At 35.0% G+C, this 18574-nt stretch overlaps 2 protein-coding genes across 2 annotated transcripts; one reads left to right on the forward strand and one right to left on the reverse strand.

The window, feature by feature from the left end:
- Positions 1-1977: 1977 nt before the first annotated feature.
- Positions 1978-9560, forward strand: ESP4 (HEAT repeat-containing protein). Its single transcript, XM_079018412.1, has 26 exons — positions 1978-2376; positions 2872-3031; positions 3209-3301; positions 3386-3500; positions 3575-3743; positions 3886-4060; positions 4525-4626; positions 4752-5807; positions 5883-5951; positions 6055-6171; positions 6268-6510; positions 6590-6637; positions 6717-6821; positions 6900-7073; positions 7160-7222; positions 7335-7442; positions 7529-7612; positions 7683-7730; positions 7972-8046; positions 8217-8318; positions 8417-8497; positions 8571-8642; positions 8715-8759; positions 8836-8919; positions 9014-9117; positions 9197-9560. The coding sequence occupies exons 1-26, from the start codon at positions 2159-2161 to the stop codon at positions 9453-9455; spliced, it is 3969 nt and encodes a 1322-aa protein (XP_078874538.1). The 5' UTR covers positions 1978-2158; the 3' UTR covers positions 9456-9560.
- Positions 9561-10281: 721 nt separating this feature from the next.
- On the reverse strand, positions 10282-11740 carry LOC145072053 (UDP-glucosyltransferase 29-like). Its single transcript, XM_079018413.1, has one exon. The coding sequence runs from the start codon at positions 11738-11740 to the stop codon at positions 10352-10354; it is 1389 nt and encodes a 462-aa protein (XP_078874539.1). The 3' UTR covers positions 10282-10351.
- Positions 11741-18574: the final 6834 nt, after the last annotated feature.

Consider the following 18574-nt stretch of genomic DNA (forward strand, 5'->3'; position numbering starts at 1 on the left):
AGCTTGTTTGATCAGAAAAGATACACTGAAACAATTATAGATTTATAGCTGATAGGAACTTAGGAAGTGTTAGTTAGTGATTAATTACCTTTGTATTATGTAATGGAAGTGTCGACTATGGTTGAAATTGGAGAACAAATCGTTGAAATCTTCACTGTGTCGCTGAATGTGGAGCACAAATCGTTGAAATCCTTGCCCCTTCGATCGATTGGAAGCGATTAGGAAGTCGAATGAAACTGAAATCGGGGGTGTTTTAGTCGATTGTGTTAATCGACTTAGGTTATGGAGTTTGGGTTTCGAACGGCTCCTCTTCTGTTTTGTGTACTGGATGCGAAATTGAGGTTTGAGAATTTTTAATTTTATGTTATTTGAGTTATTTCCTGATGGATTTGAAGAAAACAAAAAAAACAAAAGAAAAAAAAAACGGTTCGGAAGCCGGTTGAACCGGCCCGGTTGGACCGGCCCGGTTGGACCGCGGGTCGAAGAAAACCGGCGGTTTTTCCCGGTTTAAGCTGTTGCCGGTTTTTGGGAGTGAAAGAACCGGAACCACGACCGGTTCCCGGTTGAACCGGCCGGTCCGGTCCGGTTTTCAAAACAGTGGGGCCAGAGGGCCCACAGAGAGTTGGGGCTGGAGGGCCCCGCTGAGACACATTGACCAGAGGGTCGACAAAGTTACAGCCTCGAGTGGCTATTATGTGTTAGAGTGGTATTTTGGGGAACTCACTAAGCTTATGCTTACAGTGTTACGTGTTATGTGTTTCAGGTACCAGTGATGACCGCGGGAAGGCGTCGGCTTGATTCGTACACACACATGAGATTTTATGTATTTTGATCTTGGGAGATGTTTTGTGAAATAAAGACATGATACCATGACATTTTATGAATGAACGAGTTTGTAAGAATGTGTTTGAAAATGCGAAAAATTGTTTTAATTTTTACGGTGTTACAGACCCATTTTAAATTTGGATAGATCGGGCCGGGTAAATCGGGTATCAGGTTCGAAAATTCGGGTAACCGGGGAACCCAATATTAAAATAGGTCACGTATTGGTAGGTTTAAAAAAATCCGGGTATACCTAAATACCCGATTAATATAAACACCTAATGTTATTAACATATTGATCTATATGACTATATATAATTACATTTTAACCCTATGTTGTTATTTAGTCACATTGGATTTTATAAAATTAAAATGAATGTTTCAAAGTAAAATCATAAATCTGCTACAAATGAATGTATTGAAACAGTAAATATCTGTTAGTCATCGTATGAACTTTTAGATGCCTCTCATTTCTTGCAAAATGATTGTTGCTGGAAATTATATGCCTCTCATTTTACAGTAATATAACGCATGCGAAATCATTTTTTATATAACCTTTAAACTTTATGTTCAACTTCACGATGCCCAAACTAATCATAAAAAAATTTGCATGCTCAAACCCAAATGTAATAAAAATCCAATTAGTGATACTTAAGTAATTTTTGGGTATATCCGAAAACACCCGACTCGATCCAAAATGTGAATACCTGAAACCAAAAAACCCGAATTACAATATAGGTCGGGTATCAAGTATTATTATATTATAGAAAACTTAATTTACCCTACCCAAACTACCCAAAACCTAAAACTTTTACCCGATCAACACCCTAATTAAACTACCCCTACTCATGGACTCACTAACAACAAAAGTTGACAGTGTTAGAATAATGACCTATGGACTATCGTGCAACAAATGTGACATTTAAGGACTTTGCAAATAGAAAACCCAACTGAAGGACTAAACGTACAAATAACACCATAATACAAGGACCATTCTAGTAATTTCTTATTTATTTTTTATTTTTTTTATCAACGAGCTTATTTATTTAATTTTCCATAAAATTAACGATTTATCTATATTTATCAAAAATGTTCTGTAACTAATATATTGAAGATTGTTGTCTAAAAACTAATTTATTTAAGAGACCAAAATTACAACAAATTAAAACTAAAAAAACCTCTCGTGTCGGAGTTCTGAAAACGTGAACCCTTCCGCTGTTCCGCAGTTCACAAATCCCACCGAAGGCCAAAACACACCGCTTCAATCCAAGTCCAGTTGGGGAATTGTTAGTATTAGGGTTCATGAACTAGAGGTTTTGCTGTTTGCTGATAGATCATGGTCGGAATGATGCAAACGATTTCGAGGGAGAAGTTTGCTAACCTCATTGACTCCGCCAAGTTCTCCACTGATGTTCCTTCGAAGCTCGAGACCTTACGTAAATTGAAAGAGAAGTTTTCTGGCGCAGAAGACCCTCACTTGGTCATGGAGTTCCTTCCTCAACTTCTTGATCTCCACACAGACCGCTGCAGTCCCGTTCGCAGATACGTTGCAGAGTGTGTATCATAAACTCTGATTGATATTTCATTTAGTTATCGTTTTTTCCATTATATCTCTCAAATTGGCAACACATTGGTAAATTTGAATAACCTTCTATCCAAAATGCTCAATCCCTACTTATTTGTCTGGAGAATTATTTTGGCCAGGAAAGATTATGGGGTTTGCATTGGAATTCTCTCTAGTACTCAACAGCAGTATGAGAGTCAGGTCCAAAAACTAGAAATTGAGTATAATTTTTTTTTTCTTGGGTCCAGAATCTAATAATTTAAACTTGCCTTGTTCACTAAAGATATTGCTAGAGAAGTTTAGATCTTCCACCTAGATGTTTTACATCCCTATTTTTGAAAGAAGGACATGGCATGAATGAAAAAATGCTCAACATCAGAAACATGGAGTTGCCTATGTGCTGTGTGAACTTTTTGATTTGTGGTTTTCCTCTATATAAATTAGAAAAGCACCGGACTTCATGACTGATTGCTTCTTTTTTGCAGGATTGCTGGTGATGTTGGGTTGAATTATACTGATTTATTACCTGAAGTTGTACCTTTATTGATAACTCTCTTAAGAGATGTCACACCAGCAGTTGCTAGACAAGCAATCACATGTGGAATCAGCTTATTTCAACGAGCTCTTACCAAAATGGCAATTCAGGTAACTTTCATATGTTGATTGCTAAAATAAATCGGATGATGATATCACTTTTCAAACATATATAAAGTCAAGGAGAAGGAGATGTTATTGTGATATTTGATTTTTTTCTTCACAATGATCATTCATATCCAACATGGTTCCAAAATATATAGCATTACTGATAGATGTAGCTCACAGGGTTTGTATTCAAGCGAGTTGGATGATTCTCTTGAGTCATCATGGGCATGGGTGTTGAAACTTAAAGATGAAATATATTCAATGGCATACAAGGTAAGCACTATTCTCAAACATTTGGCACAACCTTTTTACATAATGTATGCATTCTGATTCTCTGTAACTGAATATTTTTTTAAGCCGGAAAGTGATGGAAGAAAGTTGGTTGCACTTAAGTTCATTGAAGCAGTAACTCTTCTATATACAGCTGATCCAAGTGCCTCTTCTGAACCACCTGAAGATCAAACTTCTGGAGGTATTTCTCCTCCACTATCAATAAGTTATTTGTTCTTATTGATGATGCTTTTTGTCTGATTACTTGTGTTGTAGAGATGCCAGATGAATTTAACATAGCATGGCTTCGTGGAGGGCATCCCATACTTAATGTTAGTGATTTATCAATCGAAGCAAGTAGGAACTTAGGTTTGTTGCTTGATCAGCTAAGATATCCAGCTGTGAAGTCACTCAGCAATATGGTGGTTATTGTGCTAATCAAGAGGTATCTGATCTCTGTCATTCAAATATATGCTATAGTAGTTTCTGTATGAAACCTCACTTGTAGAAAAGTGAATCGTTGTTCTTCCAAATGTTTATTCAAATGTTACTTTACCATTGCTTACGCCTCTTAAATGCATCTGCAGTCTTTCAGCAATTGCAAAGAAAAGACCTTCATTTTATGGTCGAATTCTTCCAGTTTTACTTGGTTTGGATCCATCAAGCACTGCTGTTAAAGCAGGACATGTGTCAGGGGTTCATCATGCTTTAAAAAATGCTTTCCTCTCCTGTTTGAAATGCACTCATCCAGGTGCTGTTCCGGTAATTCTCCCACTTTCTTCATTTCTTCCATGCAGTTGCCACCTGTCTATTACATGCAAACTCTCTTTTTCTTTACCCCATTAAGTTGTGTATGTCTAAAGTGGTTGAATTGGTAAATGATGTGATAAAGTGTTGTACATATAAAGTCTGTTTCTTTTCTAGAAAGAATAAACCGTCTAAATGAGACTCAATGACCATTATACCCATACATTCCAACACATAGTGTTTTCACTCAATTCATCAATTAGAATTTAGGAGGAAAAAGGAAGGAGAAATAGGTAAAGAGTTGGTATCTTAATACATCAAGCCAGGTTTTTTGGCTTAACCCTTTAAGTCATTCTGTCAAATTAAGTAAAGGGTTGTGTCTTAATACAACCATATATTAAGTGCTTAATCCATAAAGCTCTTCTCATTGTTATTGTTATTATTGGTATCATTAGTATTAATTATAAGTTTTTGCATAGTGGCGGGATCGTTTAGTTGGATCACTTAGAGAAATGAAAGCTGGAGGGTTGGCTGAAGAAGCCCTTCAACAACTTTCTGTGGCTAATTCAGTAATTGCACAGGTACCTGACCCCATCCACATAAACTTCTCATTTAAATGGGTCGATTTGGGTTGTATTTAATCTCAAGGGGTCGAAATCGTAAAATTCAAAAACTTGGCTAAAAATGGATGTTCAATTTCTTACAGGATATAAAACCCTCAACAGAAATATCTGCAGTCAGGAAAAGGCCTGAAGTACAAGATGTTAATGATATGAATAAAGATGATGATGCACGTGGAAAACGTGCCAGGTCAACACCTACTTTGACCAAGGAACCTACACAAGACTCAAAGGGCGATAACGGAAATACAAAAAAGAATGTAGACAATGGACCTGTGCAGCAGCTTGTGACTATGTTTAGATCATTGGTTGAACAGGGTGAACAATCTGCTGCAATGTTGGAAATTCTTATCAGTAGTTTATCTGCTGATTTACTAGCTCAAGTAGTCATGGCCAATATGCCAAATCTTCCTTCAATTCGCCCTACACAAGAAGGAAAGGAAGATATTCTCAACAGTGGGTCCCATCTGTCTACATATTTGGCAGAAATAATTTCACGCTCCAATAACTCTCAAATTACTCAATCTGCAACCGATACACACACTGATGAGCCACAGAAGCCTGAAGTGGAAGTTGCAAAAGATGCTGACATGGCACATTCTGTTACTGAGCAAGAAGACGTGGTCCCCACATGCCCACCCTTTTCTGTTGATATACCATCTATAAAAACTGTTACTTCAGTAATTCCATTAGAAGATACTGATATAGGGGAGCTTGAAGATGGTATACCTGGTCTAGATTCTTCCACCCGGGATGATGACATGCCTGAAATTCAAGTTGACACCTCATTGGTGTCTGCTGACATGGAAGAAGACACTCAAGAACAAATCACGAATATTGCCAGGTCATCAATGGATATAGACATAGTTCCTTCAATGTCTACAGATAAGTCTGAGGAACTTAGTCCAAAAGCAGCTATGGCAGATGCAAACAACATCAATTCATCAACAGCAACTTCTGTTCAGTTAACATCTAAAGTGGTTTTGCCTAAAATGTCTGCACCTGTTATTAGCCTTACAGATGAGCAAAAGGATCTTGTACAGAAATCGGCTTTTATTCGCATCATTGAAGCTTATAAGCTTATAGCAGTTGCTGGAGGCTCACAGCTTCGCTTTTCTTTAATTTCCTTTTTAGGAGTTGAGGTAATAAATAATTTGCAAAATATCTAATAATTCAGTGACTCTGCAACAATTTTGAGCACTTCAATGTTGTTGCAGTTTCCTTTGGAGTTGGATGCTTGGAGACTTCTACAAACACACATCCTTTCAGATTATACAAGTCATGAGGTAATGTTTCCATATCCATTACTATTTTATTCAGCATGAATGATATTTTATAAATTCAAAATATTTAAAACAACAAGAGTGACTTATTCTTGATTTCTTTCAGGGTCATGAGTTAACATTACGTGTCCTCTATAGACTATTTGGAGAGGCAGAAGCAGAAAATGACTTCTTTTCTTCAACAACTGCAACTTCTGTATATGAAATGTTTCTTCTGAAAGTGGTTTGTAAAGATTCTTAGTTTCTTTATAACTATTATCATTCATTTTACTATTCTAGCATGTAAAGTATGATTTCTAAAGTGTTAAAATTGTTTCAGGCAGAAACACTGAGAGATTCTTTTCCATCCAGTGACAAATCTTTAAGTAGATTGCTGAGTGAAGTTCCTTACTTACCAAAGTCAGTTCTTAAATTGTTGGAATGTTTATGTGTTCCTGGAAACAGTGAACAAAATGAGGAGATACACAGTGGAGATCGAGTGCATCAAGGTCTCAGTATTGTTTGGAGTTTAATTCTTCTTAGACCTCCCACTAGAGATGTCTGTTTAAAAATTGCTTTACAGGTATATAATATATTTATATATGATCTACATAATAATATTCTCTTTATCTTTGATATTTTGACCTAGGGTCTTTCAACAGAGTGCAGTGCACCACTTGGAGGAAGTGCGAATGAAAGCCATTCGTCTGGTATATATCATAAATTACTAATTGTTTTCTCTGCATTTAAAAAAAATAAAAATAAATGTTGATTTATTGTGAAATCTAGGTGGCAAACAAGCTTTATCCTATATCGTCCATTTCTTTGCAAATTGAAGATTTTGCCAAAGAAATGCTGTTATCAGCAATGAATGATGATGCTGAATTAACAAAGGTGTGGATTTTACATGATATGAGATGTCAATGACACAAAAAAAATTTAATATTTAACTTCTTGTTCATTATATAATAGGACACTGAGATGGAAAAACCTTTGACCGAAAGTCAACCATCATCAGTCAATGCCATGATCACAAAGGATAGTGTCTCTGAGGTGGGCCAGCCATGTACATCTGAAAGCATTCAGACCACTTCAATAACCGATGCACAGCGATGCATGTCTCTCTATTTTGCCCTTTGTACAAAGGTATAAATATAATATTTATATCATCACTTTATTTTTTGCTATTTTTTTTTAAAGATATTAATTATTTGCATGTTTTTGAGTTACAGAAACATTCTCTTTTTCGTCAGCTGTTGATTGTTTACAAGAATATGTCAAAAGCAGCAAAGCAGGTTTGACTTTTGAGAAGTTTGTTGTGCATGAGTTATTTTATTTTATTTAAAAGCAACATAAAAAAATGAAACTACATTTCTATTTTCTAATTTATTGTCTATTTTTGTGAAGGCAATTTTTGTCCAAATCCCAAAACTAGTTCGCACAATTGGTGCATCACCTCAGCTTCTTGAAATCATTTCAGATCCACCTGCTGGAAGCGAGATCCTTCTAATGCAGGTCATTTATATATATATTTATTATTATTTTCAAGAAAGTAGAGAATGCTTTTTTTTTTCTTCATGTTCATTTGTTTTCAACAACAGGTTGTGCAAACACTAACAGATGGGGCAATTCCTTCACCTGACTTGATAGCTACCATCAAGAAGTTATATGACACAAAACTTAAGGTATAAAATATAATATTACTTGTTTTATGCATTAAATTCTACCTTCATGTTAATCTGTTTTACTTGACAGGATGCAGAGATTCTTATTCCGATATTACCCTTCCTACCGAAACATGAGGTTTTCTTCCCTTCTTGCTATAACAAGCTCTCAAAAATACAAAGCAAACACTTAACAGTTAACATATCACTTAATTTTAAAAAGTAGATTTCCAACTTTTTTTTCATTCATGTTTTTGATCTTCTGGGAGAAAAAGATAATTGTCGATTGAGTAAATGAATCATTATTATTATTATTATTTTTTTTGGTTCTTGTGACGTATGTTCTTATTGTTAACATTTATTGATTTTTATTTTGGCAGCTTCTTCAGATATTTCCCTGTTTTGTAAATCTTCCACCAGATAAATTCCAGGCTGCACTTACACGTACCTTGCAGGTAATTTTTATTTCTTTCTTCTTTTTAAGACATTGTAGTTTAAATATTTTGAAATTATAGCATTGTACATAATACTTTTGAATTCTTTCTTGTTACAACATTGTACTTTGAAACATCTACTCAAATATAATATAAACAAGTAAATGAAATTTACCCCTAATATTATACAGGAATCATCTCAAGGTGGCCAGGCTCCAGTTCTTACTCCAACTGAAGTACTAATTGGTATCCATGGCATTGATCCTGAGAAAGATGGAATTCCCTTAAAGAAGGCATGCATTTGTATTCTTTAATCTTTTATTTTTCCTTTTCCACTCCTCATTATTCAACTAAACAAACAATTTGTTTAATTTATGTTTTGCATAAGCAGGTTACAGATGCATGCAACACTTGCTTTCAGCAACGACAGATATTTACGCAGCAAGTTCTAGCAAAAGTTTTAAACCAATTGGTATGTATTTGGGTTGACTGGTCAACTCTGTTTTTTGAAAAATAATTAACTGAAACATTATATTTATATTCAGGTTGAGCAGACTCCTCTTCCAATGCTGTTCATGCGAACAGTAATCCAGACCATTGGTGCATTTCCCTCTCTGGTAAGTTGCACTGGGGTGTTTGGATACATGTATTTCATTTTAAGTGAATATGTGATATTGAATATAATACAGGTGGATTTTATTATGGAGATTCTATCTCGCCTTGTCACAAAGCAAGTGAGTATTACTTTACTATTATTATTATTATTACATATTTTTATCTACAAAATTAATGATTTATTGTTTTCTTCAGATATGGAAGAATCCAAAGCTGTGGGTAGGATTCTTGAAATGTGCTCAGCTAACAAAACCTCAATCTTTCGGGGTTCTACTTCAGGTAATAATAATATAATATAATATAACGAAATGATATGGGAATTTTTGGTTTTTTATTCTATAATTGATACTTGAAATGTGAATTTTGTTATTAGCTTCCTCCTGCACAGCTGGAAATAGCACTGAATAAGCAGCCTGTGCTCAAGGCTCCCTTAGTTGCATATGCGAGTCAACCAGACTTAAGATCTTCACTTCCAAGGTTCTCTCTATAACCATAACTAACTAACCATGTCCATTGCACTCACTCATAACACCTTGCTTTTTTTTTTTTTTTCCAGATCTGTTCTGGTGGTTCTTGGGATTGCACAAGATTCTCAAAGTGTAAGTCACGCGCAAAGCACTCAGTCTCATTCTCAGGCACAATCACAATCACAATCCCAGACGCAGTCTCAGGCACAGTCACAGCCACAGATGCAGTCTCAGTCACAGTCACAATCACAATCACAGACGCAGTCTCAAGCACAGACGGTAGATACAGATACAGGCAATTCAGATAAAGTAGTGGCTGATGAACCCAAGGAATCTACTAACAGCTGAAACTGGTGTCATACTTTTGTAACAATTTAAGTTCACATTCCCATAAGTTAATTAATTTCTTTTTTCCTACTTTCTGATTAAAATAAGATCGACTACCTTTGCTTACCTCAATTTTTCACTCGTCTTTATTTGACAAAGAACAGTTGCGACAAATCCTTTTCCGATTTTGAAAAGATTATTTTAAATAATTGATCATTATAGACCTGGAATGTTTTATAAAGTCACTTCATGTTGATTTGTCGTTTTAAGCACATATCATATTTTTAAAATAAAAAATATTACGTGATATTAACATCAATAAAAAACATCATAATATATGATATCTAAAAAAGCATGTCTAAACATATAATATATCGTTTCATCATCTTCAACATGGGTGTTATTTTGACTATCACCATCAATGGTGGTTCTATACAGACAAAAACACCTGGAAACATGTTTTCATACCTACAAACACAAGTACTACACCAGATTGATTATTCATATATATACAACCACATGTTGAAGATAAAGACTAATTTTTTACTTTGAACAAATTAATATGAAGGTGAAAAAAGGTTAAAGAATTTTTTAGACATAAACACATTACAAATGATTACTTTTACTGACTCATGGAAAACACACTATTAAATTAGACAGCTATATTGAAACAAAAGTAATTACATATAATAAATATCACTGAAATATGATTATGAGGCTAAACACAAAAAAAAGGATAGCCTTTTCCTCAAGATCTCTAACCAAAAGAAAAAGAAATTAAAATATAGTATATGTTAGGATCTTTATGAAAATCATGTTAACAATATTTTCATAATAAACCCCTAAACTAAAGTTATGTTTATATATCTAAGTAATAACTTTTAAAAACTAAACCAAGAGAGGAGATATCCATCATTTTAAACTTCACCAATTTCAATGGCTTCGTTAGTTTCACTGGGTCCAGCACCACCACCACCACCACGGCTGCACAACTGCAGTAGCTCCATCGCCGCCGACTCGATCTCCTCCTCGCCTTTCATACTCAAAACAGAACTCATTTGCTTAGCTTTTTCCCTCACCACCTCCCCTAACTTACTAACGACCACGTGCCGAACAACCGCCGCCATCTTCTCCCGACTGAGCCGCCCATTTTCATCCCTCACCACCTCCATTCCAATCCCAACCTCCTCCACCAAACGAGCGTTGATCGGCTGATCAAGATGCATTGGCATGGCTATTACTGGAACACCAAACTTCATAGCTTCTATCGCTGAACTCCATCCACAGTGACTCACAAATCCACCAATGTTTTTGTGCCCTAATATTTTTCCTTGTGGCGCCCACCCTTCAATCACTAAACTCTTATCCTTCACCCTTTCAAGAAACCCTAATGGCAAAGCTTCTGAAAGGCTAAGTTTTCTTTCAACTTTTGGAAACCTTAAAACCCAGATGAAATTCACATCGCTTATTTCTAACCCATATGCAATTTCTTCCAAATCATCATCAGAAAGAAAATATTCGCTCCCGAAAGAAACAAAAACAGTAGATCCAGCAGCTTTTGTTTCAAGCCACTGCATCACACTGTTTTGTTTCTCGTCTTCTTCTTCTTCTACAGGTTCTGCAACAAGTGGACCTACTGGCACAATCCTTTTATCAGTAAGAACAGAAAGGTAATCACTGTACTTACCTTCAATCTCCTTGAAAGATTTTGCAAGAACCATATCGGAAGATCGATTTACACACTCCATTACAAAGTCTTCATCTTTACGCATATCCTCTAAGCTTTTAACAACCTTTCCATACTCGTAGCTACGATAGTAGATGTTCGAGAAGGGAAGCGCAATACCAGGGTGGTTGCTCAAATGAAAATGAACCATGGTGGCAGCAACACTCGTGGTGATGAACACCACGGAAGGGATTGAAAGGGCGGAGGCAGCCACCGGAGCCCATGGTTGAATGATATCGTAAATCAACAAATCAGGTTTTAGGGTTTTCAAGATACCTGAAAACTCATCAGTTGCCATGTCAAAAGCTTTCTTGAGAAGAGGCATAAGATGAGATGGGAGGCCATTGGTGGTGTGAAGATCTGGTGGTAGCTCCGGTAGAGACGGAAGGTTAAGCTCTATGAACTGAATTGCAGCTGGTGAAGTCTTGATTGATTTGAGATTTGCAGGAGTCGAACATAGGTGGATGTTAAAGAGGTTGGTGTTGCTTAGTTTTTTGGCTAGTTCTAGGAAAGGAGAAATATGACCATGGCCTAACCATGGGAACATCAAAACGGTTTGCTTTCGTTCATATCTGTTCATCGTCATTTTGTCTGATTGAGATGATATCGAAGGTGGTTTGTTTTAGAGATTGTCTGTGCGTTAATTATATAGACAAAGTTATGATGGAAACTGCTTACAATACGTATGGGGAAAATCTGCATGCAATCTTTCCATTCTACGTGCATGATTCAGTTTAGGGGTATATTTTTAAAGCATAAAAGATACTATATATATTGATCGGCGGTTTATTTTATAATAATTAAATTACTCTAACGGTATCTTAAACAAAAATGCGATAAATTTGAAAGTTATTCAGCTTTGGCGTATTTATTAAAATCGATTATTGGTTTGTTTTAGTAAAATCGATTATTTTTAAATAAGTAATAGAATCTATATAGATCTTTTTAATTAAGTCCATAATTTGATGTTTATCACCCAAAAAGGTTATAAATCCACCTACTTAATATATGAATACCTATTTGACACGTTATATCCAAAAATCTCTACCCTTCGAAGTGATATCTACGCAAATTCCTGATGAATTGGGATTTATTTAGGAAACAGGTTATATCCAAAAATCTCTACCGATCCATAATCGTTGCCAAAAATATTAATGCTCCATCTTTTCTTCAGTATTTTTCTCACTTTAAACCCTAATCATCTCGATTCTGCTTCTACAAATCAATAAAGTTTTTTTAATTTACTCTTTATCATTTTTTTCGAATCTTCTTGAGTGTTTTTGGATTCCGAGATGATTGATTTGAATTTGATAAGTATACTCCGTCACCACCACTGCACCTCCATTGTTATGGAAGCATATGATGATGAAATCGACCAAAAAGGTGAGTGGATTGCAAGACATGGGTTTGTATTCCATAATATATGTACGTTGATTGTTATCTCCTTTCTCTAAGTTTCAAATCGTTTTTCTATCAATAAATATTGGGTGTGTGCAATTTTTAATTTGTTGATGGCTTCTTGTCGTATTCCAAAAATTTATGTTTCTCTAATTTTTTTTTCTTAAATTTCCACTTTTATCTACCATTTGGTCAAATACATGCAAAGAAACATGTATGCTAAGCATATGAACAAACTCCAATGTTTTTCTGGCTCGAGAAATTCCGTTTCATCTGTTCCATTAAAGGTATAATCCCCGCCAATTCCTTCCTATTTAGCAATATTAATCCGCTAGCAATATTAATCCGCTATGTGTTTGTTGGATGATTCTCTTCACTTGTGACCTCATCAACTTCAGGATTTTGTATCACTTCAGAAAATACTATTGTTTTTGTTTTTTTGGTTCAATTTTATTGGCGTTTAAAAAGAAATCCCAACATTTTTTTTATTTAAATACAATCTAGGTTGATCAATAGCAAGGTGATCCTTTCTCTATAAATATTAAGACTATTTTAAGTTAGTAAAGAAAAATAATAATAAAAATTGGTTTTTTATTAACCACTAGGTGCGAGACCCATGTATTACATGAGTTTATTTAAAAAAAAAAATAAACATGAAACTTTAACAATTTGAAAATTTTGAATTTGTAAGAAAAATAATTTTTTTTTGAATTATTAAAATTAATGAAGCTTTAATGTATTGAATACATTACATATATACATCATTTTTAATAAATACCTTACATATATATTATCTTATATATTAAATGTGAAATTTTAATTTAATAAAATGAAAAATACAATAAAATGACAAGTGAAAAATATAAAATTTAAAAATTCTACAAAATGTCATGTATCCAAATGAATGAGAAGATGACATGTGGCAAAAAAACAATTCATTTATTATAATAGATTTTAGGTCTATCTTTGAGTAGTAAACATATTTTACTTTCACGAGAAACAAGAAATTGATCTTATTTTTTAAAGTGATTGTTTTTGCAGCAAAAGTTGAAGTTGTTAACCAGACAATTAACAAATCATGTATTAATTAGTTAAAGTTCAAGTTAATCACTTAACTTAGGTTGCTGTAAACAATTAAGTGCTTCACATTTTAACGACTTAACTTATGTTGCTTTGCTTAAATATCACATGTCATTTAAATTTATCTATTAAGAAGCATGAAAAGAAAATAACTTACAAAAATATTTTGGTGCTATAATAACAGTAATATTACTTATCAACCTATTTGATTTGTATTATATGATAGCAATATTAGAATATCATAAATATAAGTTGGTACAATAAAAATAATTCTATTTATAACATATTTATCCTATCTTCTTCTCATTTGAACAATATTAAAAGATAGCACTAAAAATCAAATTAGTGCTTTTTACCAATATACTTTCAATTTGTATTTTTCATCTGGTAAAATTGTATTTTAAATTATTTTCGTTATGATTTGGACTATCAATAGTGTTTTTCTTTTTCAATCATAGTTCTACGAGTTTAAACCTAGTCTTGATTAATAACAAAAAGACTTGTGGTTTCCACGGGTTTAAACGAGAAATGTGACCATGGCCTAACCATGAGAACATCAAAACGGTTTGCTTTCATCCATATCTGTTCATCATATTTTTGTTATTGAAATGAAATGCTTTTGATATCGAAGGCGCTTTGTTTTAGAGATTGCTTGTGCGTTAATTATATAGACAAAGTTATGATGGAAACGTATGGGGAAAATCTGCTTACAAATTTGCATGCGATCTTTCTATTTTACGTGCATGATTTAGCTTTGGCGTATCTTTTTAAAACATAAAAGATCGGCGTTTTATTTTATAATTAAATTAGTCAACGATATCTTAAATGAAAACTTGTTATTTACTTTCAATTTTGTACATCTCTTGCGTATCCTTGTGATTATATGTAGAATCTGCTTTTATACACACTCGAATATGTAAGTAGTTCTACGTACTTTTAAGAGTTGATTGATTAAATTGTTTGATCGACCATGATATTGTGAATGTCATATGTGAGATGTATTTGGTTCACACATTCTTGCAAAAGGATATTCTAATGGTAAACGTATAAGATTTTTTTTTCTTGTATGGTTCGAACATTACATTTTTTATAACTATCGTTGTTGATTGAATTTATTTTTGTTATTATTAATCAATGATTCTGTTCCATGTCATTTGTCCACATGATATCTTGTAGAACAGAGGGTTATATGATCACTTATCTTAGGACACGTTACTGACTAAGTCATAGTTCAACATCGGCTTTGAGAGCTACAATTTTCTAGTCAATTTTTTGAAGTTATACTTGCAATTTAGACTTATCCAAGTGGGAGACTATTGGATTAGGTGTTTAAGCCCATAATTATAATTGGTATGCACTTGAATTGATAGAAACACAGTTCTTGTGGGTTGCCTTCATGCTAGCAACTTGACATGATGACTTTTAGAGAGAGAGATTGAATTTATTATTTGGAATAATAAATTAATATATAAATGATTTATCAATATGTTATGAAAATAATATATTAATTAGAAATCATGTTATTTAATTAATATTTAATCAGAAATTAATTTGGAATTAATTTTGGGATTAAATGAGTTAATTAAAAGTACACAGGCTGATTTGTAATTAACTAATAGTTGTGGTTTTGGGCTCTTGGACCACCCTAAAGAGGGTTGGACGAAAACTCTGGGGAGGCCCTAATGATTTTCATCCAAATCCTTGAGAAGGGGAGTCCATGGGCTACTTAGGCCTTAAGCTGGAAATTAAGGTTTCCTCCAGCAAACACTAGTTTTGGGACTAAGCAACCTAAACTATAAAAGGCGCCTCACCCTCTAAGTTTCGGCCATCACTTTGAAACCCTGGAAGAGCTGAAACTTTGAAGAACCTCCCTCCTCTCTCCTTTCATCCTCTTGTTTTGTGTGTTTGTGAGCCATTATAGGTGTTACACTTGTTCTCAAAGTCAAGATCTTCAAGTAAACCATTGTTATTACAATATAACAATAAAGGTATGTGTTCTAACCCTTATTTTGTTAATTTCGAAAATTATAGAAGCATGCTAGGGTTTCTTGTTTTTGTGTTCAATGCTTGTATGTCTAATAGGAAATACATAGATCCAACAATTAGGGTTGCATCCACACATAAGATTGTTTGCTATGCTCAAAACCCATCAGAAACCTTGTGTAGGTTTATAAGTCTTTTCCCTTGATAGGCCTTAAAAGGCTTTAGTGGATCAAATGAATGGGCCAAGCCTACACACGCACGCCTAGCCTAGCCTAGCACTAGCCGACGCCGCGAGTGCGCGATTTAGGCGCTCTTGGCACTTCGCACGACACATTTCTGGTCAAACGGTTGACTTCATAGATTTTGCAACATAGTATTCTGTCACTTCGTAGATATGACAACAAAATATTCTACCACTTCGTGGATATGGAAACATAATATTCTGGAAGGGTTAGAAAAATGGCTAGCTTGGAGAGCAAGTTGTTGCTGTAAGGTTTCCAAGGGCTGGCCCATATGGGCCCCTTTTCTGCCTTATAGGGTTTCAATGCCTATAAATACATCTCCCTAGGATCCATATTTGATACTCACAAAAATTGAAAGCTCTCTTATTCTCTCTGCAAATTCTTTCCGGTTTCTTAGTATTCACTTTGCGTTTATCGTTTTCCATTGCTGTTGGAAACTCGGTAAATCTAAATTAAATCCTGGGGTTTTACTCTGTTCTTACAGCCGATAGAAGTGAAGTAAAAACCTTTAAGGACAGGAGTTCGATCTATGCAGTTATTCCACAATCAAGACCCATGATCAACCGTCAACAGGTTGGTTTTATATCACCGTCATGTTTTTAATTTCGTCTAATAACAGGAGACTCTCCTTCTACCTTTATTATAATCAGATCTAATCGGGAATGATTAATCTGGTTTCTAGACGAAACTTGGTAATCATATTAATAATAATCAGATCTTTTATTTGCAACTAATCGACATATAATTCTTAATATTATTTTTCGGTTTCCTTGCATGTGTATTGGTTCTGATATACAACAATCTTAAAGGTTTTTACTTTGTTTATAAATCAACAGACTAATGGACACCCAAATCTCAACTGCTAGTCTCCACTACATTAACCAAGAGTTTGCCAAGCTTGACCGATTCGATGGTCAGAACTACACCAACCCGTTGGACTGACAAGGTCAAGTTCATGCTTCATGTGTTGCATCTCGCCTATGGTTTGGACCCAAAACTGGCCCCAATTCCTGCTAATCCAATTCCCGAGGCGGGGAAAACTATGGATCCAACGATCATCTATGATCTGAAAAAGCAAAGAGCTCTGCGTAGAGAGTCTGAGGAACTGTGTGTGGGTCATATCAAAAAATCACTGTCTGATCGACTCTATGATCTTTACGCGCTGGTCAAAGATCCGAGAGAGCTGTGGAGTGCTTTGGAACTCAAGTACAAGGCACATAAGGAAGGTACCAACAAGTACCTAGTGTCAAAGTACCTAGAGTTTCAAATGGCTAATGACAAACCTATCATGGAGCTAGTGTATGAACTCTGGGTTATTGTCAACAAGTTAAACACACTCTCCATCTTGATACCAAAACTCTTTCAGGTTGGTGCGATCATCACAAAACTGTCACCCTCATGGAAAAGACTCCTCTAAGAGAATGATGCAAAAATATGAGGACTACTCCTTAGATGATCTGATGAAACTCCTTCGCATTGAGGAGGAAACTCACATAAGGGACAAGCGTGGTAAAGTCGGGTCGAGTGTGCACCATGTATCAACTGGGGGTTTTTGTTATAAGAACAAGTTTGGGGGACAAAACAAAAGGAACTTGGGACCAAAGAAACAAAGTTGCAAGAAACCAAGTCATCAGAATCCTAACTCAAGGCTAAAGAGGGCTGCACCTTGCCACATCTGCAGAGAGATTAGGCATTATGCGAGAGAATGCAAGGATCGCAAATCAGGACCGGTTGCACATACAGTCAAGCAAGTGACTGATATGGTGGCAAGTGTGAACCTTGGAGAGATTTTCATGATCTCTTCGCTTACCCGAGCAATATGTGCTCGAGGATGGTTCATAGACACTAGAGCCACTGTGCATGTTTGTGGGCAACGAGAGAGCTTCCACACTCATCGTCCAATGCCAACAGGAATGGTAGTTGTTTGTGCTGATGGTCACAAATTTGAAGTTCAAGGTAGAGGTGATGTTCATTTGAAGTTCACACGTGGTGAATGGGTTACCCTTTAAGATGTTCTTCATGTTCCTACTATCTTGAAGGGGTTGGTTTCTGTAGACAAGTTTTACAAAGAAGGGTTCAATATGGAGCTTGAGAAAGGCATGATTGCGATCACTAAGGGAAGAAGATATGTTGGAAGGGTGAACAACTGTTCAGGAATGTATCATCTTTCCCTTAGTGATGAGGGTAGTGCAAGTAGTTCAAGTGTTGAGAGTGGTGGTTCTAATGTTGAAAATGTGTCTTGTGTGGGTATGAATGATGTAACTGATGGAATGATTGCTAATGTGAATGAAGTGAACTTTTCTGGTTACTTTGTTTGTTTAATTTCTTTATGGCATAAACGTTTAGCAGACACTAATGTTAAGAACATCGAAAAAAATGAAAACTAAAAAAATGTTAAAATATGACTCAAAAGATTTTGAAAAATGTGAAACATGTATGAAATCGAAGTTTACAAAGAAACCATTTCCATCAGTTAAGAGAAATACATCACTACTTGAGTTGATTCATTATGATATATGTGAATTAAATGAAATACTTACTCGAGTAGGAAAAGGTATTTCATCACATTCTGTGATCACTCAAGTCGATATTTACATGTCTATTTGCTGCGATCAAAATTTGAAGCTTTTGATGCATTTAAATTGTATAAGGCTGAAGTCGAAAATCAACTTGAGAGACACATCAAAATTCTTCGCTCAGACAGAGGCGGA

This window comes from Lactuca serriola, chromosome 9 (genome assembly GCF_051521515.1).
Source record: "Lactuca serriola cultivar US96UC23 chromosome 9, Lser_US96UC23_V15, whole genome shotgun sequence".
Taxonomy (NCBI): domain Eukaryota; kingdom Viridiplantae; phylum Streptophyta; class Magnoliopsida; order Asterales; family Asteraceae; genus Lactuca; species Lactuca serriola.